Source organism: Urocitellus parryii, unplaced genomic scaffold (genome assembly GCF_045843805.1).
Source record: "Urocitellus parryii isolate mUroPar1 unplaced genomic scaffold, mUroPar1.hap1 Scaffold_485, whole genome shotgun sequence".
NCBI lineage: Eukaryota > Metazoa > Chordata > Mammalia > Rodentia > Sciuridae > Urocitellus > Urocitellus parryii.
Window position 1 is genome coordinate 35,017 of NW_027554051.1, and position 23,993 is coordinate 59,009.

General features: G+C 44.3%; 1 protein-coding gene across 2 annotated transcripts; it reads left to right on the forward strand.

Moving 5' to 3' along the window:
- The first annotated feature begins 17,542 nt into the window (after positions 1 to 17,542).
- Positions 17,543 to 23,649, forward strand: LOC144252610 (transmembrane protein 177-like). Of its 2 annotated transcripts, none has more exons than XM_077794825.1 (2): positions 17,543 to 18,123; positions 20,608 to 23,649. In XM_077794825.1, exon 2 carries the CDS (start codon positions 20,634 to 20,636, stop codon positions 21,567 to 21,569), a length of 936 nt encoding a protein of 311 aa, XP_077650951.1. In that variant the 5' UTR covers positions 17,543 to 18,123; positions 20,608 to 20,633; the 3' UTR covers positions 21,570 to 23,649. The 2 variants fall into 2 exon arrangements, with proteins under 2 accessions (XP_077650951.1, XP_077650952.1); XM_077794826.1 differs by having other exon boundaries at positions 20,612 to 23,649.
- The last annotated feature ends 344 nt before the right edge of the window (positions 23,650 to 23,993 follow it).

The following is a 23,993-nucleotide window of genomic DNA, read 5'->3' on the forward strand; positions in this document are numbered from 1 at the left end:
TTGTTGCTGAGTAATATTCCATTGTGTATATATGCCACATTTTTTAATCCATTCATCTACTGAGGGGCATCTAGGTTGGTTCCACAGTTTAGCTATTGTGAATTGTGCTGCTATAAACATTGATGTGGCTGTGTCCCTGTAGAATGCTGTTTTAAAGTCCTTTGGGGAAAAGGTAACTCATACATTGTGGGTGGGACTTTCCAAATTGGTACAGCCAATATGGAAAGCAGTATGGAGATTCCTTGGAAAACTGGGAATAGAACCACTATTTGACCCAGCTATTTGCACTCATTTTTCTATGCATAAGCTATATATATATATATATATATATATATATATATATATATATATATGTAAGTACATATATATATATATGTAAGTACATATATATATATATGTAAGTACATATATATATATATGTAAGTACATATATATATATATGTAAGTACATATATATATATGTACGTACATATATGTGTATGTGTGTGTAAGTACATATATGTGTATGTGTGTGTAAGTACATATATGTGTATGTGTGTGTATGTAATTATAAACCCACCACACACCTGGCCCTTTCGGGAGAACATGGATGGCTGCCATGTCCAGGATCCCTTCTGCCAAGAGCCATTCCCAGGACAACTCTGTTTTCCAGGTACAGCCTAAGCACCATAATACCAGGTGGCTGGCGGGGAATGGGGGGGGGAGTTGAAGTGTTCACTTGAACCTGGTTATCAGAAAAAGTTGTTCTGGGTTTTGTTTTTGCCATACTGGGGATTGAACCCAAGGGCCCTCTGCCATTGAGCCACATTCCCAGCCCTTTTTATTTTTATTTTAAAACAGGGGCTCCTTAAGATGACCAGGCTGGCCTTGAATTTGTGGTCCTCCTGGGATTACAGGCCTGTGCCACTGCACCAGGCTAGTTGTCTTCTTTTTAAAAACACGTGTGTTTGCATCCTGTCTTGCATCAGGGTCTTTCTGCACAAAGGAAGAATTGCTGTCTGCAGGGGTAGTGTGAGTAGGATAAAGGGCTGGTGGGACAGTCAAGCCCTTAACTGGGCTTCACTGAGGACCACAGGGGCCTTCCCAAAGAACAGGAATTGCCCAGGACGTGGATGCTAAAGGCTTCACAATCCTGTACAAGCCCAATGTGGCTGGATCCACCTGGATTTCGGAAACCCTGCTTAGGGGACCTACTGAAAACTTCTACTGTATACACTGGTGCTAGATGCCCAGAGCTGCTTTTTCCTTTTGAATCACCCCACAGACGTGGGGCTGGCTTCTGGTTGCCTGTGTAAGTGGCAGGAAAAGGTGAGAAGATGAGAACTGGGGCCTGGCATCACCAGGAGTATGGCCACTCGTCAGGAACTCTGTTGGTACCAGCAGGTGGTGCATGGAGGGGCTAGCAGATTCCATAGTGGGCAGATGCCCATTTTGCATATCTGAGCACTGAAGTAGCACCCCCTTTCTCCACAGAAAAGTCTTAACTGGGCCTCTCCAGAATTCTTCACCATGAATTTTTTAGGACTGTCAGCAAAAGAGTCTCTACAAAAGAGTTCAATGTAGATAAACTTCCTATTTTCCTGTTGCCCTGTTTTACTTGGCCACTGACCCGGAAGATACCAGTGCTCCAGATGCTGGACACCCCTTGCTAGTTTTTCACAAACGTGTATCTACTATAGTAGTTTGTAGAAATGTGCAAACAAGGCCTCTGGACTTGAGCTGGGCTTCACAGAGATGTCTACATTTTTAAGATAAGAGAAGTTGCCAGTTGGGCTCCTGGTAACAGCAGCAGGGGGAGGAAAGAAAGGGGAGAAGAAGCTCTCCCCTTCTCAGGTGTTGTCCTTGAAAGGTTAACTTGCCCAGAACAGTGAAAGAAAAAGCTGCTTTTATGTGAACTTCTACAGACTGTGAACTTCCAAGCCCCACCCCCTTACACGCTGGGTATAAAGCTCTGAAACTCCCTGAACACGGGGTTCAGGGGATTAACTGATTACAGCAAAAGCTGTGCCCTCTGAGCCTGGCTGCAGCCAAATAAAACTGCTTCCTGCTATCTTCAGTGCCTTGCCTTGTTTGTCCCTACAACAGCAAAAGGCTCCAGAGAGCCCTCAAGGCCTGGTGTTCGGTCCTGGCCTGCAGTAGTGCAGACTTATGGTGCCAGTTCTTGGTATACTGACTCTGGGCTGAGGACATCTAAGGCCAGGTCAGCCACAAAGGCCCAGACTCCTCTTTTCACTGAAGCTCAGGGGATGGAGACCAGACTCGAACAGGGGAACCCATTGATAATAGTGGATTCCCTCAGCATTTGTCACCCTCTGTACCCAGAACCAGTAGCCACCTCTCTCTCCTCTTGCCAAGAGAACACACTTCCTTACAAATACCTCCTCCCACTCCACTCCCGCCAGTCCACACACACACACACACACACACACACACACACACACACACACCCTAGTCTCCATCACCTTCAGCTGCCTGGTAATTAATACCAGGCAAGAGGGCAACTGCATCCCACCTCCAAGCCCATTGCAGCCCCCAGAAGTAGCCTGAAATGACCAGATGGCAACCCCATGACCTGACCCCTCAAAACATGGGGAAAAGGCTCCTGTCTAACGCCCATCCTACCAGACCCTGCAGTAGAACATTCACACCCCAACATTCACAAGTGTGCCCCAGAGTTCCAAGCAACTAACTCCTACCACCTACAGCAGAGGAGACCTCCTTATACCAGAATCATGTGACAGGAACTAAGGGACAAAACAGCCCTCACCCCGAGGCTTCATGGGGAAATCTGCATGTGTTCACTAGACTCTGAGACCCGACTCTTTGGCACCACTAGTCACCAAATGCTCCAGGAAACAGCGTCAGTCTGCCCACCAGGTGCTTTACACACAAAGCCAGGAGGCTAGGTAGAGCTCGTACCATTAACTCATCCATTCTGACATTTTTCTGGGACTTGTTTTTCCACCAGGAAACCTAAACTCCAGGGACAGGATGCCATCTGTAGCATATCAGGCAGCTTTTCATAACAGACAAAGGTTCTTAAGGACTCCTTCCTTGTTGTCACTCATGTTAAGTTCAATTTGGTCAAAAGTTGCCTCCATGATTCAAATCCCTACATTGCAAACAGCTAGTATGTAAACAAACAGCAACTTAGGGAAGAACAAGTTCTTCTAGCAACTAACTGGATCTCAGTCAATCACAGCTGCCAAACTTCCACCAATCACAGCCAAGCTTCGGCCAATCACAGCAGCCAAACTTCAGCCAATCACAGCAGCCAAGTTTCAGCCAATCACAGCCAAGCATCAGCAAGTCCCCGGCTGCCAACTGATCAGAATCCCACCCCACCCTCAGCCCCTCCACATCTGGCAGATGCCTTTCAATTTTGGAGGCTGGCTGATTGAACCCCAATCCTGCCTTTACTAATCATGTGGCACTCTTAATTCAAACTTCAATTTTCCCACATGCAAAGACCAGCTTCAGTGTTCATTTCACATAGGGTTGTGAGGGGTCAATAGCAAAAGGGCGAAGATGCTTGGCATAAAAGAATGATTTAAAAATATGAGCTCTTCTTAACTCACAGGGCAGGACCAAGGCACTGTTAATTTTCAAAATTCTTTTATTTTGGAAAAATGTTAAACTTAAGGAAAACTTGCAAAAATGGTACAGAGAGCTATTTTCTTATAGCTTTCTATAATGTTGATAGCAACTATGATGCATTTTCCAAAATCAGGAAATTAAAATCAATAAAGTGTTTTTTACTAAAGTCCCTTGTCTGTTCCAGAAATCAAAATCCACATTGCATTTAGTCATTATGTCTCCTTGGTTTCTCCTATTGTGTGACAGTCCCTGAACTTTTCCTTTTTTTATTTTTTTAATTTTATTACTATGGGGGGTTTTTTAGTTGTAGATAGACACAATACCTTTTATTTTATTTATTTATTTATTTTTATGTGGTGCTGAGGATCAAACCCAGTGCCTCACATGTGCTAGGCAAATGCTCTACGACTGAGCCACACACCAGCCCCCCTTGATCTTTACCTTGACACTTTAGACAGTTGCTTTGTAGAATGTCCCTCACCATGTGGATTTAGCTAATTTTTTCATGACTGCATTGAGGTTGTATATTTTTTAAAGAATTCCACAGAAGTGGTAAGTCCCTTTTGGTGCACTTTATCATAGGGTATGAGATGTCAATATGACATTACTGGTGATGTTTACCTTAATCTCCTGGTTAAAGTAGTGTCCCTTGGTTATTAGTTAGTTCTCTGTAACTGTGATAAAATGCCTGAGAAAACCAACTTAAAAGGAGGAAATATTTATTTTGACTCAGAGGTTACAGTTGGCTGACCTCATTGCTTTGGGCCTATGGCAAGGCAGAACATCATGGTGGGGAATATGGAGGAAAGCAGAGCTGTTCACCTCATGGCATCCAAGAAGCAAAAAAGAAAAGCAAAGGGCTGGGGGCCCATATCCCCTTCAAGCCTGTCCCCAGTGACCTAACTTTCCTTCTGTGGTAGGGGCAGACGAGGCAAGGCACTGAAGATAGCAGGAAACAGTTTTCTTTGGCTGCAGCCAGGCTCAGAGGACACAGCTTTTGCTGTAATCAATCAATCCCGTGAACCCCGAGTTCAGGTAGTTTCAGATTTTTATACCCAGAATGTAAGGGGAAGGGCTCAGAAGTTCACAGTCTGCAGAAGTTCACATAAAAGCAGCTTTTTCTTTCACTGTTTTGGGCAAGTTAACCCTTCAAGGACAACACCTGAGAAGGGGAGAGCTTCTTTTCTCAATTTTTCCTCCCCAGGCCAGTTGTTACCATGGATCCCAGTTGGTGACATACCTTAAAAATGTAGACATCTCTGTGAAGCCCAGCTCAAGGCCAGAGGCCTTGTTTGCACATTTCTTCAAAGTATTATATTGGATATGTTTGTGAAAAACTAGTAAGGGGTGTCCAGCACCTGGAGTGCTGGTATCTTCTCGGCCAGTGGCCAAGTAAAACAGGGTGACAGGAAAATAGGAAGTTTATCTACAGTGAACTCTTTTGCAGAAACTCTTTTGCTGACAGTCCTAAAATCAGCCATGGAGAAGATTTCTGGAGAGGCCCAGATAAGACTCCTCTGTCGAGAAAGGGGGCGCCACTTCACTTCCATTCGGCCCCACCTCCTAAATATTCAACCACCTCCCAGCAGTACCTCTGCTAGGGACCAAGGCTCCAGCACATGAGTCTTTAGGGCATTCAAGATCCAAACCCTAGCACAGTAATTAATAAAAATCTTGGGCGAGAGACTTTAAGATACCCAGATTTCTGTTCTCATGAACTTTTTTTCTCATTCTGTATCCACATACACTCCACTGTTTGAGTCAGCTTTTCTACTGCTGCAACTAAAAGACCCGACCAGAACAATTTCAGAGAAGGAAAAGTTTATTTGAGGGCTCACTGTGACAGAGGTCGCATCCCACAGACATCAGGCTCCATTCCTCGGGACAGAGGTGATGCAGAACATGGTGGCAAAAGAGTGTGGCAGAGAGAAGAGGCTCCCTTTCTGACCAGAAAGCAGAGAGAGACTCCACTCACCAGATACACACCCCCAGTGCCACCTCCTCCAGCCACACCTTCTTGTCATCAGTTACCGCTCAGTTAATCCCCATCACATCCAGACCATAATACACACACACAAAGATGTTTATGTATACATGGATATTTAGTCAGCTGTCACTGTGACAGAACACCTGAGAAAATCAACACACACACACACACACACACACACGTCTATGCTTATGTGTGCATGTAAATACTTCCGATCTTAATCCCACACCATGAGGTTCATTTTGGCCTTCCCCCTTCCTTCTTCTACAGTGATAAACCCTGTTCTCATTATCTATAATACATTAACTTATTTCTTAAATCTTAGTGCATTAACTGCTAACCCGTCTCCCTGTGAGAAACACGTTTACTCATTAAATTACTATTTACGTGTTCTTTTTTTACTTGAGCTTTATAGGGTTCAATTAAAGCACACAGTTTTCCAAAGTCTCTTAGATTTCTTTCTTTTTTTTCCTCCACTCCCATCAGTGTGGTTGAGTTATTTATTTGAAATTTAATTAGGTTTACTTGTTACTGTTTGGGTTCTATCTTTAGCTCCCCCACATCCTAGTGACTTGCTTATTGATGGGGAGGAGAGCTGTGGAGGGTAATATTACTCTGATTCTAAGAACCAGAACCATACACAGACACACAATCAGGGAAGTGCCATTCTTGCTGCCTCATTCCCACCCTCATCTTAACATCCTATTTGTACTCACCCCCTGTGAATAGGTTCTGGTTTATCCTTTTCACAGGTAATTTTTAAGTCTCCCAAGGACTGAGACTCATGCTCTCCTTCTGCATTTCACCACCATATACACCAGTCTCTGGCCTTCTCAAAGACCTAGCCTACCAACAATTTCCTAAGCATAGCCCCTCATTCTTACCCCTGGGCCTTTGCACATGCTTTTCCCCAAGACTCCATCATCTTCTCATCTGAGTGCATTCCCAGCCCCAGCTTCCCAGCCCTCTGTACCTTGGGCCCTGCACTTCTCTCTCTCTAGTCCCTGTCACCACAGAGGTGAGGCCCAGACAATGCTTGTCCAGGGAATGGCTGCCACCACATCCATATTTAACACCATTTTGTCCATATTGCTTATTCAGCATCACCCAGCCATCAGTTACTGAGGCCCTGACCGATTTCACCCATCCCATCCCCCTTTCTCCTGGGTGCCCAGCATTGCATTATTTATGTGGACGTTCTGGCTCATGGTTTTGAATCTGTTCACATATTACTAAACATGTATTCCTGTCCATCTAAGTTTCCCCACTGATAAACAAGAGCTAATGTATCGTATTTCTCTCCCTGATCTTCAACGGCCATCCTAAGGCTGTGGCCCCTTGGAAAGGACTTGTTGACTGTGTTGAGAATCTGGTGCCACCTGGTGGATGCCACGGGAAAGGCTTCTCCTGACTCCCAAATTGTAACCTCAGTTCCTCTGTGAACCAAATCAACTCCCAAATATGAATTGTGTCTGGTGTTCTTTCTTTTCTCAGACCACCTGTAGTGGAAAAAGGCAAGGAAACCTTAGCTTTATTTTTTTCTGCAATCAATCCCATGTAAGAAGTGCCTTCAGTGAAACTATGGGCCATGTGAAGCATGGAGGCTCTTGTGGGATTGAATATCCAGGGTTCTTAGGGATTGTGGATATAATGAAGAGCTGGCTGAGTGAATGAGTATCTTGGGGTTCAATAGCTGTCCTTAAAGGCTGCCAGCTCCCTTTTTCTTGCATTCATTCAGATTATCACATTATTTTTTCCTCTAAGGCTCAGAAAATATATTATCGAAGATCCTCAGGATAATTCAATTTCTTCTTTGTTAGAAGTAATTATTATAATTTTAACCTTTTCAAAAATCTTCAGTTTGGGAAGAATTTTCTCAGTGATCCTCCAGCATTCTTTTTTTTTTTTTTTTTAAAGAGAGAGTGAGAGAGGAGAGAGAGAGAGAGAGAGAGAGAATTTTTTTTTAATATTTATTTTTTAGTTCTCGGCGGACACAACATCCCCGTTGGCATGTGGTGCTGAGGATCGAACCCGGGCCGCACGCATGCCAGGCGAGCGCGCTACCGCTGAGCCACATCTCCAGCCCCCTTCCAGCATTCTTAAACACACAAGATAGCTGCAGGTTGAGTATCCCTTATCCAAAATACGGGGGACTAGAAGTGTTTTAGATTTCAGGAGTTTTCTGTTGTTTCTTTTGGAATAGTTGCATATATATAATGAGATATCTTGGAGATGGTACCCAAGTCTAAACATAAATTCATTTACATTCTGTATACACAGAGCTGAAGGTAATTTCATAGCTTTTCATAATAGTTTTAGTGCACTTGTGTTCTGACTGAAACCCATTACATGAGATCAGGTGTTTTGTTGAATTAAAGAGCATAAAATAAATATAGAAACTGTGTGTCTTTTACCCACTTAGATTCTCAGGGATAGGTAATTTGTAGAGTATATCACCTATAGAAAACATAGAACTTGATGGTAACAGGAACTTAGAAACCAGAACCTCAGATGGAAGGATGTCATCTAGCCTCTCCTGGTAAATATAGATATAGTCTCTGTAAATCTAGTAAGTTCAAGTAGTTTCCCTGACTTTTATCAAGTAGGCTGAAATAACAGCATTGATTCAGAGGTTTGTTGTGAGGTTAATTGAGATCACTGTGAATAAATAAATAAATTTTGGTATGTATTCACAATTGAGTTTTGTGCAGCCATAAAGAAGAATGAAATTATGTTGTTTTAGGAAAATGGGTGGAACGAAAGAGCATCACGTTAAGCAAAACAAGCCATACTTGGATTATAACACCCAAAGTGTTCTGTCAGCTTTTTTGTCTCTATCACCAAGAGACATGACAAGAACAATCTTAGAGGAGGAAAAGCTTATTTGGGGCTCACAGTTTCAGAGGACAACTTCATTCCAGAGGCTTGACCTGAGGCAGTCCATCGAGGTGAAAGGAAAGCAGCTCAGGACGTGGCAACAGGAAGCAGAGCAAGAAAATTCACTCACCAAAGACAAAATACGTACCCCAAAACCATGCCCCTGGGGCCCATCTCCTCCAGCCACACCTGCCTGCCTGCAGTTACCACCCAGTTCATATCACATCCGTGGATTAATGCACTGATTAGGTTAAAGCTCTCCCAACCTAATCATTTCTAAACTCTCTTTCATTGTCTCACACACGAGATTTTTGGACACCTAATATTAAACCATAACAATAAGTGTCATATATTTCCTCTCATATCCAGAAGCTAGAGGGAAAAGCATTCAGGGAAAGGATCATGAAAATAGAAGATACACCAGTGGAGTAAAGAAGGGAATGGGGCATGGGGCAAGAGGCAGTACTGGGAAGCCAAATTTATCAAGTTATATACATATGTGAATATGCCACAATGAAACCCACTCTTCTGTATAATTAATATGCGCTAATAAAATAAAACCTTTATGGCAAAACCATAAAAAAAAATAGATTATGGTGGTAGTGAGATGCACAATGAGAACACATTAACTATTAGCCACTCCTGAGATCACAGTATTTATTTGTTGAGGGAGTAAAACAGTCCTTACCAACCACTGTTGTCCTCCCCACCTCCATCCGTCCATCTCTCATTCTCAGTAGCTGAACTGGGGCCTGGGTACAAAAGAGGACTTTCCAGGTGGTGAGGGGGATGAAACACTGCCCTAAGACTCTCTTCAAGAAGGGCTCCAGAGATGGGTTTGGGTCGTTGTTCAAAGATCCAGGATGGTGGATGGTGGGAGTGTGGACTCTCTAGAGGGAGGAAGATGGTCTGATTGGCTCAATTCTCTCTCAGTTCTCTCCCAAAGATATGGAGGTGTGGGTCTCAGGTCTCTCTCTTCAGCCCTTGCAGCCTTCCAGATGACATCGTGTTCTCTCCTAGAGGACATCCTGAGAAAGTCCCCTGTCCAGGAGCACCAAGGAAAGGGGCATCCACTTACTAAAACACAAAGTCCATTGGTCCCCTCCCTTTCCTCAGCACAGAGAATCCTATCAGAGCAGAGCAAGCACCTTACCCAAAGAGTGCGGGTCAGCACGCAGACGGGGCTTCCTGATAGGCTGAGCTACCCATCATTCTCTTGAGAATCCAAGAGAAGCGGGTAGAAAGAGACATCAAGTTAGCAACAGGAACAGAAGCTAGATGAAATGGGGAAGTTGGGTAAGGCAACCACAGTGGGCCTTGAGCAACCAAAATTAGGAGGCCATGAGGAAATGGATTTATGGTGTTTGGAAAACAGAAAAGGCAGCAGTTGCACCAAAAGACTGGTCAGGAGGGAACCTGTGCATGTCCATTCTTGAGCTGCCCCATGCCTGGCCAGCACTGGTAGCAGGGCCAGGACTTCTCACCATTTCCTTTGTTTCTGGACAAACCTTAAGGGAGTTTATTGTTTACCTCCAAAAGCCTGAACAGATCTTGGACATTGGTCAAAGCTTGGATGCAGAAGTCTGAAGAAATATTCTCCAAAAAGTTTCATTTTAGATATTTGCAAGAAGTTTGTTAAAGCTGCGAGAATACATTAGAAGAAGCAAACGTTGAAATGATATAGGTGGTAATCAACGGACGCTGACTGCCCCCAGTAATGAACAACGTTTTATACACACACACACACACACACACACACACACACACACACACACACTCCATCCTAGGTTCAGCTGCCAATATCTCAACAACTAGAGGTCTACCAAATGTGGGGCTCTTTTGTAAGGACTTCCTCTCCCTGATGGTAGAGGTGGACCTGGCTTAAGGCTGAATCTTGGTTCAGGCTTCTCTTGGGTCCCCGTTAATACATAAATAAGAGTCTCCATTGCTGCCACCTTGGGCTTCAGTGGTTCTGCTGCATCCCTTTTCTTGCCCCTATCTTCCAGAAGTCCTTACCCTTGCTGCAGATTCATAACCCACCTCCAGCCACAAGCCTGACCAGATGCCCACCAGACCCTGTTACTTCCCTTAATCACTCTGGACTTAACTAAACTGTTCACCCACTTTTCTCTGGGTTCTAAGTCTGAAATACTTACCAAGACTAACCTCATCTTGCCTCCCACTCCTATTTACCTCCACCACCAGGAGCAATCAAACCAGATTAGTAGAGAGGTTAACAGAAAGCATGGTGACTTAGCCTTCACCAGCATGGATTTTCACATGATGACCCACACAGGGGAGGACAGCCCACAAGCACCCATGTGAGGAACCATCTTTGTTTCTCTTTCTGTCCTAGTTACCAGAAGAACAAGCCCTAGGAATAGGTCTGTGGGTCAGAGGACAGACCAGCCCTCTCCACTTATGAGCCATTGGAGCAAAGTGTCTAGTCTCATGAGTGGTGAGGTTCTGGCATGGCAGGGGCAGCTTTGTATGAAATCCAGGGATGAAGTTTTAAAGGATAATGAGACTAGTCTTAACCAAAATGAGACTGTCTTAGAAACTGGTATTGACTGACAAGCTACAGATTTAGACTGTGCATTATTAGCAAAGGTAAGAATTAATAATAATATAGTACATAATAATATATAATAATAATAAGCAGGAAATCCGACAGTTTGAAGAGCATGGTTGGTAGCAATTAGTGGAAACCACAGTCATTTATCCCTCCATGAGCAGATAATAATCAAATGAGGTACACTGTATTCATTACCAAAAATCCCAGCTTCTGATGTCAAAAAGATACTCAGGAATAATAGTCAGTGGAAAAACTAGGATCATGGACAGAAAAGGGAAGTGCAGCACAGCCCAAGCCAGGGATCCAAGATTGGATTTGTTCTCTTCGTGTCAATATATGACAGTAAAATGTGCAATGTACGTGGTATGTTAAAATTGGCAAATTGCATATCGTGGCAATAAGAGAAGCTAATATCTCAGAGAATACAAGAAAAAAAAATGAAAACCTACAATATTTGAGTAGGTTTAAGTACTGAGTTTAGTTGCAGACAATATGGTCCCATGACATTTTAAAATGTATCTTTTTAGCATCGCCCTCTAATGTGGCCCACTGTAATATCACCCATTTACAGTATCAAGTAGAGTGATCTAACATATGCCCAAAGCACCAAGATTTTGGTCTTAAATACAGTTCCCCAGTAAAAGAAAGCAGGAGTCCTTAGGAAGTATCTGCTTTTATAGCTCAAAGCAAGGATAATTAAGATGAGCCTGGAACAACAAATATTTTTGGCCAGAAAGAATGCCTCCAAAACTATCCAGGGCAATCAATCTTAAGGGAAAAGGGAACCAGTTTTAAGACAGTTTTAAGAGGCTCCCACTGAGCAAATTGTGACAATTTTGGCATTTTTTTTAAAGCAATATTTCTTTGCAGAACCTATGAGGCATGCTAAAAAGAAAAAAAAGGCACGTACAAGTCTTTAATGATGTTTACAGTGTATTAACTATGTGCATACTATATTCAAGTTTTGGTCCACATCACAATTTCATCAATGCAAATCAAGCTGCTAAAAAATTCATTGAAATCTTGGTAGGGGGTGAGAAATCTCATCAGCTCTACTCAAGCAACAACAACAAAAAAATTATAGGAAGTCTTACTATAACAACAAAAAAGAGACTTGGAATGTTCAATCACCCCCACAGAGACTCAGCCTAATCAACACCAACTCATAATGAATCATCTTGGGATCCTCACCTAATCCCTGCCCTAGGCATTATAAGCCCCCTCAACTCATGGCAATGAAGTGTAAAGTGGTCACCATGATGGGCTGAGAGAACATGTAACCCAGTGGGAAATCTTCTGCCGTATTGATCCATACTATGGTGCTGGCCAGGTTGTCTATAATAAGAATTCTGTGATCATTCCCCAGTTTGATATGTACTTTAGTTTTAAGATGTTTTAAATAATTAAGAGAATCTGTTGTATTTCTTGTCATACTTTTTTATAAGAGTTGCTAAAAGGTTAGGAAGATTTTACTCAATAGATTTGAAAGCTATAAGAGATCTGGGTGGTCTTTATGGAATTTGATTCAGTAGACTGAGTCAAGCACATGGCCCTTCCTAATGTAGATGTGCCTCATCTGATCCATCAAAGGTTTAAATAGAAGAAATGGCAGCGTAAGAAAGAATTTCTCTCTCTCACTTTCCCTCCCTCCTTCCATATCTTAAAATGGGGACAGGGGGCTGGAGACGCATTCAGTGGTTGAGCACTTGTCTGTGCCATCCCCAACACTGTAACCAGCAAAACCTGGCACATCTGACTCTTGTCTCTGGACTCAGACTTTGATCCAAACCTACCCAATTGGCTCTCCTGCTTCTCCAGGCTTCTGATTAGACTAGAACTATATATCATAGGCTCTCTTGGGTCCTCATCTTGCTGATAGCAGATCTTGAGACTTTTCAGTCTCCATAACTGTATGAGTCAGGTCCTTTCTCTTTAAACACACACACACACACACACACACACACACACACACTCTTGTTGTATTGTTTCTTTTTCTCTAGAGAACTCTGATGAATGCAGGGTTTCTTGGATTTAAGAAAATCAACTGAACTCAATTTGAAAGTGTGGTTTGAAATGTCTACAGAAATCTGATTAATTAAATAGAGAAACTGTGTAATATAAATAAGGAATCTGTGAAGTCAATGAGCTAACTGAAAGTTAATGAAAGAAGAAAAGAAAGTCTTATTTTTATACAAAACTTTCTGGCCTTATTAATAAGATAATATTTTGTAAATCAAGATTTTTAGGCTTAAGAGTCATAAGATATTCAAACTTACTAATCTAATCGATTGAATAGTAATTAAAACATTAGTAATACTTATTACTTTCATGCCCCCCAAAACCCCCCGGGGCTGGGGTTGTAGCTCAGTGGTAGAGCACTTGCCTAGCCTGTGCAAGGCACTGGGTTTGATTCTCAGCAGTGCATATAAATAAATTAAAAATCCAACAACAACTTAAAAAAATTTTTTTAAAACAAAATTTGTTTGGAAACTGTCATCTACCATTTCCTAGAAACTTGTTTTGCATTTATTTCCTATCCATCCCCCTAATCTGGTCTCAATCACTCACACCTTTGCAGTCCCCACAAGGTCACTTCCCTGTGAACTTTCAAATGCTTGGTCCATCATCAGAAAATGCCCTCCCCCTCCCCTCTTCCACTCTCCCCTCCTCCACTTGCCCCTAGTCTCTCCCTTCCCTTCCCTTGGAAATCAGGTAGAATAAGTGTCCTCTCCTCTTGCCACAGCCATTTTCTCCTTCACAGACCCCAGCTCCTTTGAAGTGCATGCTATCAGACTTTTCCATACATGGCCCATTCTTGCTGCTATTATGTGCCTACCTCCTGGTCACTTCCTTTCATTCTTGAGGTTTTTTTGTTTTTGTTTTTGTTTTTGTTGTTTTTTTTTTAGCACCTGGGCCACTATATTCTTTACCACTCCCCCTTTGACCATTCTTGCCAACCGCAACTTCCTCAGAGACAATCCACCCAACATCCTGGCCACCTGTTACAGAGCCTGCTGTTCTGATTGTTCCTGAAATTATGGAGTGACAACACAGAGAAGTCATGCCATCACTGTCTCTGGTAATTATCTAGTCCTGGGAGAGGCAGGATTAGCAAGGTCCCCCAAATGTTAAATAGAGGGGCAAACATAATTAACATGCCTCCTCAACTCCTAGCAATCTCTTCCTCCTCCCCACCTCGGCCATCTGCTTTCACAGTCAGAGCCTTGACTCTGTCACCACCAACATGCTAGGGATGTAACTCAGTGGTAAAGCACTTATCTAGCATGTATGAAGCCCTGGGTTTAATCCCCAGTACACAGACACACATATACCACCCTCTTATCACCTCCTTTTTACACTTCTACCTGGGGTGTCCCTGTTCCAACAATCCTTACATCTCACTGGGTCTATGATCTTGCCACATCTTCCTTCTGCAAAGTGCTAAAACACACTACTGGGCATGCCACTTTTAAGTGTTAAGTAGATAAACTACCCCAGGGCCCTCACTATGTTCCTCATTAGCTTAAAGTTCAAGGTTCAGGCAATCACTTCTCTGCAAATACATACCCTCACCAACATTGCCCCTTTCTTTCCACTTAGTAATTGACTGGCAAATCCTAACTCTGATTAAACTCTACTAACCATCATCCATCCCTGTACTTGAGTACCCAAACACTATTGCAGAAAATCACACAACACTAAATAGGCTCACAACGTGTTTTTGACTCAGATCTCAAATGAGCACTCAAGGCTGTACAACAATCATTACATTTTCCTGGTGGCTTCTCCCTCTTCTTAAAGCACAATTTTTCTCTTTTTCCGGGTTGGGATGGAACCCAGGGCCTTGTGCATGCTAGGCAATCTCTCTGCCACTGAGTTACTCTTTCTCCCTCTTCAAATGAAAATTTGACATCTTTACATCTGCTCTCTTCAAACTTCAGATCTGTCTGAGAATCTGTCCCCTCAACCCAAGGTCACTGCTCCTCCCTCATGTCTTGTTCTCTCCCATACTCGGGAAAAGATCAGGCTGAGAGGAAACCACCTCTCCCCTCCTGGAACAAGGGGCCCAGTGTCCACAGGATAAGCACCCCACCCTGCCCCCTTGACCACCAGCAATTCCCACAGCCTTCCCAATCTCAGGTACAATGGTACCTTCCTGAGGAGGAGCATTCATTCCCTCTCTCCTTTGTGGTCCTATCAGAGCAAAGGGACAAGGGCTCTTTGCTCTCATGAATTTGCTTCTCTGCTTTATTGACCAGGGAATGGCTAAGGGCTGTGTCTGATTTTTATCTGTCTTTCACTCCCATCACTTGGCATAGGATTGGAGTTGAATGAATAAATGAAATAGAATCTGAGAAATCCACAAAAAGGCCACGGAGCATTGTCAGAGATAGTTGGAGTCCCAGGCACAAGATGAACACGAGGACACACTCTTACTGAGAAGCCCAGCCTCAAGCAAAACATTCACCTGTCCCCTGGGGCTCTGCTCCTCTTTCCTGAAAAGTAACTTTTCCAGGTGCTTCAGAAGAATGAGTGATAAGTATTCTATCTGATCTGTAGTATGGTTAGCCAACCTACTTTTCTTTATGGGGGATGGAACTCAGAGGCACTTGACCACTGAGCCACATTCCCCAGCCCTGTTTTGTATTCTATAGAGAGACAGGGTCTCACTGAGTTGCTTAGCGCCTGGCTTTTGCTGAGGTTGGCTTTGAACTCGAGATCTTCCTGCCTCAGCCTCCTGAGCCGCTGGGATTATAGGCCTGTGCTATGGGGCCCAGCCCAACCTACTTTTTTAACATATGCATTGGTTATTGAAATAAAATTCATATAATGTAAAATTTATCATTTTAACCATTTTAAAGTATACAAATTTAAATTTTAGTATGTTCACCATGTTGTGCAATCATCACTACAAATTAATGCCAAAATATGCTGGGGGTGTAGCTCAGGGGCAGAGCACATGCCTAGCATGAATAGCACATAGTTAGCTATTATGCAAACAATGCTGGGCATTATACAAACATTAACTTATTTTATCCCTCTCAATGACAATAGAAAGTAGGTAGTACTCTCATCCCATTTTACAGATGAGAACACTAGGCCCAGAGAGGGAATTTGCCAAGTCTCACACGGCTAGTAGGGATGGAGTTGGGATTTAACCATTTTTAATTGGCTTCAGCATCAGGTTTTTCATCATTGCCAGATTTACATCCAGTCTTGAAGCACTTTGTGATAGGGTGCTTTTCTAGGTCAAGATAGAAGGGACAATTCCAGGTCAAATCTTCCTTTTCAAGGACAAGTGACTTGAAATGCTCCTCCCCCTAGATATATAAAATGGCAGTGTCTTAGCAGCTATTTTTCTAGGATTAGGGTGGAATAGGGTCCTTGAGACAGATATTATCTTCACTTTAAAGAGGAGGAAACTGAGGTTCAGAAAGGTGACAAACTTTACAGGTTTTTTTCCCTGGGCCACAGTGACCCTAAGCACTGATTCTGGGCTGAGAGTCTGGACCAGGTCTGGCTGGCAGTCACAAGGAGTCCAGTGTCTCCCCTAGAGTCATCAGGATCCTCTCTGCCTGGCCAGCCTATGATTCCCTAAGAGGCTGCTGGGCCACTTGTGAAACAGGAAATAATGACTTCAGAATGCTCAGGGTTATAGGGTCAGCTGGGACTCAGGTATGGTCTGCTTGGTAGCCTGATTTGGTTAACCGCTACCACTTGTCCTTTGGTGGGAGGGAAACTGCAGAGAGAGTTTGCATTGGTGGTTTGGAGTTTCACAGTCCATAAATTGCTAATCTTCCGAAGTCCAACCCCAAAGCTCATAAGCCTCCAGGTCTCCTAACATCTTCACCTTTCTGCCCAGGAAGTGAGCACTCTTTCCCTTCTTCCCCGGAGGCTGGAATGGAAGTGAAAGCTTGAAATATTGAAAGAGAATTGGCTAGCCCCATCGGAGAGAATTTTTATGAAGGCAAAGAAAGCAATGTAAAATACATAGAAATCAGTGTCTGATCGGGGTCCCAACCTTGCTCCAGTGCATACTAATTGCATATAAACTGGGTGCCCTGCTCAAGTTCTGTGCTCAGTTTCTTCATCTGAAAAGTAGGAATAATCTGTTTTAGGGATCCACAAATTATTTTTCAAAGCCTTTTAAAAATATTTTTAAATGGACACAATCCTTTCATTTTATTTATTTTTTAAGGGGTGCTGAGGATCGAATCCAGTGCCTCACATGTGCTAGGCAAGCGCTCTACCTACCACTGAGCCCCAATCCCAGCGCCAAATTATTTCTTTAATGGACCCGATGGCACGTGTTAAATCCTATGAGCCTGGCTGTCTCTGTCCTAGCCACTCTGCCCTTCTACCAAGAAAGCAGCCACCGACGCATAAAGGAATGGCGTGGCTTTGTTCCCATAAAACTCTATTTATAAAATCAGGTGGTGAGCTGGATTTGGCATATCGGCAAACCGATCCCTGATCTACCTCCCACTGCTGTTGGGAAGAAGCGACTGACATGCTGTTTCTCTGCGGACTACACAATGTGGGAGCAGCTGGAAGGCACCGAACGCGGTAATGAAAATAAAGCTAGGAGCTCGAGAGCGCTTCCGGATGGGAATGCCCGGGGCTGACGGAGCTGACCATCAGGTAGGCATGGGCCGCAGAGGAGGCTCGCACGCCGTCCAGAATTCAACCAGATGATCAAAGTACCAGCACCGCTCTTTCGGCAGCCAGCAGATCGCTCCAAAAAGTTCCAGCCGCCTTCTCCAGGAATCCCTCTCCTAGCCCTTCGGCTGGTCCTCTCCCTCAGATCCCAGCCAGAGAGCCGGACGCCGAAACTGGGTCCCTCAAGTCCCGGCCCCCAAAGCCTGGACACGCCCTCTGGAGTCTCCGCCCCCAGAGCGCAGACCGGCGAGTGACGCACCCGGCCCCGCCCTCTGGAGTCCCCGCCCCCAGAGTCCGGACCAACGAGCAACTCACCGGGCCCCACCCTCTGAAAACTCCGCCCCCAAAGCCCGGACCGGCGTGCTTTGCGGTCGCCCCCGCCGGGCTCCGCGCACGTGTCGTCGCGTACTGGGCAGCCGCAGAGCAGGTGAGCGCGCCGAGCCAGGCGGAAGGTACCTGGACTCGCGGGCCGAGCTTTCATCCCTAGCTTCCCTGCCGCAGGGTGTTCGGGGGCCTAGGGTGGAGGCATAGCGGAGCCCCTGTGCGAAGGTCCTGCCGCCCCTCCTCGCCCAGCCGCCGGCGGGGGAGGCCCCAGAACCTGCCTTGGCGCCGGCAGCCCTGGGTGCGTTAGAGCTTCGTCCAGGATCCTTCCTTTCCGAGCCTAAGTTTCCTCTTTGGAAAGAAAAGCCCAAATGAGATGACGTTAGTATGATTTCCTTATTAAAACAGGCTAAGCAGTACCCCGCGTTCTCGTTTGCTGAACGTCATTGCTAATTAAACATTGTTCACAGACAGGAAAATAATAAGCTTCAACCAAAGTTATATAATTGTGATTATTAGGTGACATGCCCAGATGAAATGATAAGGTGTTTGGAATGTTTCAAAATAAACCAGTCAGGGATGTGGGGTAGGAATAAATGAAACAGTATTGGCTGAGTTGATAATGATTGAGTTTGATATATTATTGTCTCTACCTTTGTTTATGTTTATGATTTAGCATAACAGGTTTTCTAAAATGAGTACATTGCTGTGGTGCCTGACAGCCCATGCTCAAATATTGTGCCTGAATTAACTGTTAGGGCTAATAACAGTACTGGGTGGCCTAACTGGGAGAAATTTATTTTCTCACAGTTCTGGAGGCTAGAAGTCCAAGACCAAGGTTTGATCAGGTTTGGTTTAGCCTTCACTTGCAGATGATCTCCCTGTGTCTTTGTGATATTCCCTCTGTACATGTATTTTTCTTTTTTTTTAATATTTATTTTTTAGTTTTAGGTGGACACAATGTCTTTATTTTTTTTATTTTTTAATTTTATGTGGTGTTGAAGATGGAACCCAGCGCCCTGCACATGCCAGGCAAGCACGTTACTGCTTGAGCCATATCCCCAGCCCCTATACATGTGTTTTTCTAATCTCACTTTTATGAAGACACCAGTCTGATAGGATTAGAGTCCATCACAATCTCATTTTCCTTTCCTTTGTATGACCCTATCTTCAAATACAGTCATATTCTGGTGTACTAAGAGGCCATGATTCAGTCCATAACCCTACACTAGCCTGGGATTTTGGCCAGTCTTCTTAACCTAGCCATGCATCAATTCTCACAACTTTAAAATAGGGACAATCATAGCATAAGTCTTGGGGTTATGAAGATTCAGTTGTATGTCATACAGTCAACTTTTTTTTTTTTTTTTTTTTTTTTTAGTTTTAGGTGGACACAATGTTTTATTTTTATGTGGTGCTAAGGATCCAACCCAGTGCCTTGCGCATGCTAGATAAGCGCACTACCACTTGAGCCACAACCCCAGCCCATACAGTTAGCTTTTTTATCAGAGGGTTCACCTCTAGGGATTCAACCAATCACAGATTTAAATATTTGGAAACAAATTTTTTCATCTGTATGAACATTATTGCTTATTCCCTAAGCAATACAGTATAACAACTATATACATGATATTTGCATTACATTCAGTGTTAAAAGTAATTAGAGATTATTAAAATATGTAAGAGGATGTGCATAGGCTATATGCAAATACTAAGCCATTTTATACAGAGAAGAATATTCAGAAATTTTGGTATCTGGGGGTACTGGAACCAGTCCCCTGTGGTTTCAGAGGAATAATTCTCTGTGTATATATGTTTAAATATCTCTTAAGTTTATTAGTAGTACAGGTATATTTTCCTAATATAGCCAGCCCTCCATATCTGTGTGTTCTGCATCCATGAATTCAACTAATAATCAAAAATATATTTTAACTGTATCTGTACTGACCATGCAAACTTTTTTCTTGCCATTATTCTCTAAACAATATAACAGCTATACACATAGCAATTACATTGTGTTAGTTATTATAAGTAATCTAGAGATGATTTAAAATATTCAGAAGGATGTGCATATGTTATACATAAATACTATATCAACTTATATAAAGAACTTGAGCATCCTTGGATTTTTATATCTGCAGGGTGGGTCAGAGGTCCTAGAATCAACCTAGGGACAGCTGTATATGTAAACTGTTACAACTGTGCCTAGCATAAAGTACCCAATAAATTGAACATATGATTCATTTACAAATTAATGATAATAAGGCTTCACAATGAAATGAATGGTGGGTGGAATGAGGTAGTTGGGTACTTAGTACTGTACATGGCCATAAGAATAAAAATAAGAATTATAGCTGTTTTCACAAGGGATGTCTGCTACTAAGCCAAACACTGATTGTTTTATGTATGTTCATTTATTTATTCATTGCAACCACCTTTGAGGTGGGCCACTGTCGCATGCCTATTTGGCAAGTAGAGAAATGATTCTTTGAACCCATTTGGTCTGCCTGTAGAGCCAGCCCATGCTTTAAACCTCAATGCAGAATTGCCTCATTAAAGAAGGATTTTGCTCTTGTTCTCTTTTTCTTAGCCAGGTTGTCAGCAGTGGCAGCACTCATGGCTGGTCCCCTGTGGCGGGTCTCAGCCTTCATACAGAGACACAGGACAGCCCTTTTGGTGGGTTCCTGCACAGGCCTGTTTGGAGCTCAAATCTCATACCACCTCTTCCCGGATCCGGTGGTCCAGTGGCTTTACCAGTACTGGCCCCAGGGCCAACCGGCCCCACTCTCCTCAGAACTACAAAGCCTCTTCCAAGAGGTCCTGCAGGATATGGGCGTCCCTTCTGGCCACTGCTACAAGCCCTTCACCACCTTTACCTTCCAGCCTGTGAGTGCCGGCTTCCCAAGACTCCCTGCCGGGGCTGTCATAGGCATCCCTGCCAGCTTCCTTGGTGGCCCAGTAACCAACACTGATCATCCTGTGGTCGTACTTGGGCAAAGAGTAGACTGGCAGACCCCAGCAGGCACCCGTCTAAGAGATGCCCTGACCCTCTCCCGTGACGCCCAGAAGTTTGCCTTGGCCAGAGAGGTGGTATACCTGGAGACTAGTGCAGCTGCCCTGCAGGCCCTGCCAGCCCCAGCTTGCCTGGCAGGAACCTGGGCACTGAGTGTGGGTGCCAAGCATGCACTAGGGCTCTATGGAGGCCCCATGAACATACGAGCTGCCTTCAACTTGGTGGCAGCAGTGGCAGGCTTCGTGGCCTATGCCTTCTCCACAGACTCTCTTACTCATGCCCTGGAAGGTTGGCTGGACCGCCGCACCGCCTCCCTGTCTACAGCCTACGCCCGAGGTGGAGTGGAATTCTATGAGAAGGTTCTGTCAGGCAACCTGGCCCTGCGCAGTCTCTTGGGCAGACGCAGGGAGAAGCTGTATACACCCAGTGGGAACATTGTCCCCAGACACTGGTTCCGCATCAAGCATTTACCCTACACAACCCGCCTGGACTCTGTACTGCAGATATGGAGGGTAGCGCCCAACCCAGGCCGCTCCTGAGGTGCTCATGACCAGGACAGTTCCAGTTCATGCAAATACCACTCTGGCATTGTCTGGGGGAATCCCTTGGGACCTCTGGACCCACACACCACAGTCAGAAAAATTATAGGCTTTGGAGTTAAATATCCTAGATTCTATCTTCTCCTACCACTTATGAACTCAGGGACCTTGGGCAAGCCCCCTTTATGAATCTGAGCCTTGGTTTTCTCAACTATAATGTGGAGAGGATATAAACTACCTCACAGGATTATAGAGTTATGTGAAATCATGAATAAGAGGACCTGGCAGAAATAGTACCATGAATAAACAGGATATTGCTCCTCCTTTATCTTTGAATTCCATTGGTTGTAGGAGTCAGGCCACATCTTCCCAACTAGAGGTGCTGGTAATAGTCAACCCTTTCCTACAGTGAAGAACCCTCCTCTGTCTGCCCAGTGGTCAAATTCTAGTCTTTCTCCATTGAGGTGGAGGTTAAAAGATTTAGAAGGCTAGGGGCTGAAGTTGTGGCTCAGTGGCAGAATGCTTGCCTCGCATGTCTGAGGCACTGGGTTCTCAACACCACATATAAATAAATAAATAAAGGTCCATCAAGAACTAATATATATATATATATTTAAAAAAAATATTTAAGAGGCTAAAATGTGAATTTGGTGGGGCTTTTAGAGTGGTGTGCCAATAAAGTCCTATGGATGCAAATGGTACACCCAGAGAAGGGAAACCAGGGAAGTGATGGGGCACCAGGAAAGGCACCTGACCAGAAGAGGAAGGGAGGTGTTCCTGGAACACAGCAGAAGCTCTGCCTAAAGATGGAGGAAAGAACAAACCATTGCAAATCTGAGGCTCTGCTGGGGAGTCCAAAGCAGTCAGCCTCCTGGGGTACAGAGCATGATCAGGGCTTGGAGAGCAGAGGGGGTTAAGTGGCGCAGCTTTGCTTGGTGAGGACACTGGGGACAACAGAGGGTAGAGGTAGGCAGTGAACCAGGCACATGTCATAGGATCCATGGGGACTGTATCCTTGTTCCCCATTAGCCCTCTGATGGTACAGAAAGCAGCCCCTCAGCTTTGATCTTTGGACAAGAGACCTCCATCCAACAGGGCAAAGTGAGGAGAGCTGTAACCAGGACTAATTAGGCCATTCATGTCATCCTTACATTGGAAATAATGTTTTTTCTGGAAGATTTTTGAAGAATTCAGACATGGTGCCAGTAAAACAGGACAAAGGGATTAGGTCACACCCAGGGAAGGCACTGGTGGTGGCAGACAGGAGACCTTGCGAGAAGAGTAAGCCAGGGTGGTCATGGTACACCTTCCTGCTAGGATTTCAGTGTGGTCTAGAACTCAGTGTGCTGTGCCAACCTGCAAGTCCCTCCACCAGACCTGGGCTGGCTGAGAACAGGGGACGCCTGCTCATCTCACAGATCCCTAGCACCTAGGACAACATAAGGCATGGGCTTGATAAGTACATAGACAGATAGATGAGGTACAACTAGGTGAATAAGAGTCCACCCTGGCAGATAGCACTTCACAGGGCTCCTTGGGATGTCACCTAGCCATAGCTACTGCTGTACATCAAGGACCATCATGCCAAGGGGGTCAAATATGGAGTCTGAATTTGATGGACTCCACCTTCTCGCCACTCTCTGCCCCCACCCATCTACTTTTAATGTTGGCATGAGCCCAGATGGCAGCATCAGGCCTTCATGCTGATCTGCCCAAGTGCTATGATTTGTCCGCCAATGGTTGATAGGGTAGAAGTTGCCCTGTGCAGCAGTGTTAAGACATAGAACCTTTAATAGGTGGGACCTAGTAAGGGATAATTAGGTCACTGGGGGCATTGCCCTCAGTAAGGATGAATACTGATCTCTGGAAGTGAACTCTGGTGAGAGCAAGCTGTAGTTTAAAAATAATAATAAAACTGGCCACTCCACCCACACTTCCTGTCTGGTTATGGGATCTTTCCTTCTTGAGTGCACTCCCACCATTATGACGCCATCTGCCATGAGCTCCTCACCAGAGATGAAGAGAAGTTGGTCCCATGTTCTTGGACTTCCACGATATGAGCCAAATAAACCTGTTTTCTTTATAAATTACCCAGTTTCAAGTATTTTGTTACAACAACAGAAGATAAACTAATATAGGAAGGTAGCCCCAGTATGGGGGAGAGTAAACCCCAGAACTGTTGCTTACTCTTTCCCTCCATTCCCAAGTCAGTCTTTGTCCCCACTCATTGTTCTTCCTAGTCCCCACACATGCTTAATGTGCCACATACTTCCAAAACCTAGGCTCCCAGAGGCTTCACCATGTGTGGGTGTGTGGGTATGTTGTCCTTTCACCCCACAGCCACACACACATACTTCTCCAGCCACAGCCAAACTACAAAAAACAGAGTTCCAGAGTCTTCCTGATCCTGGCTGGTCCCACTAT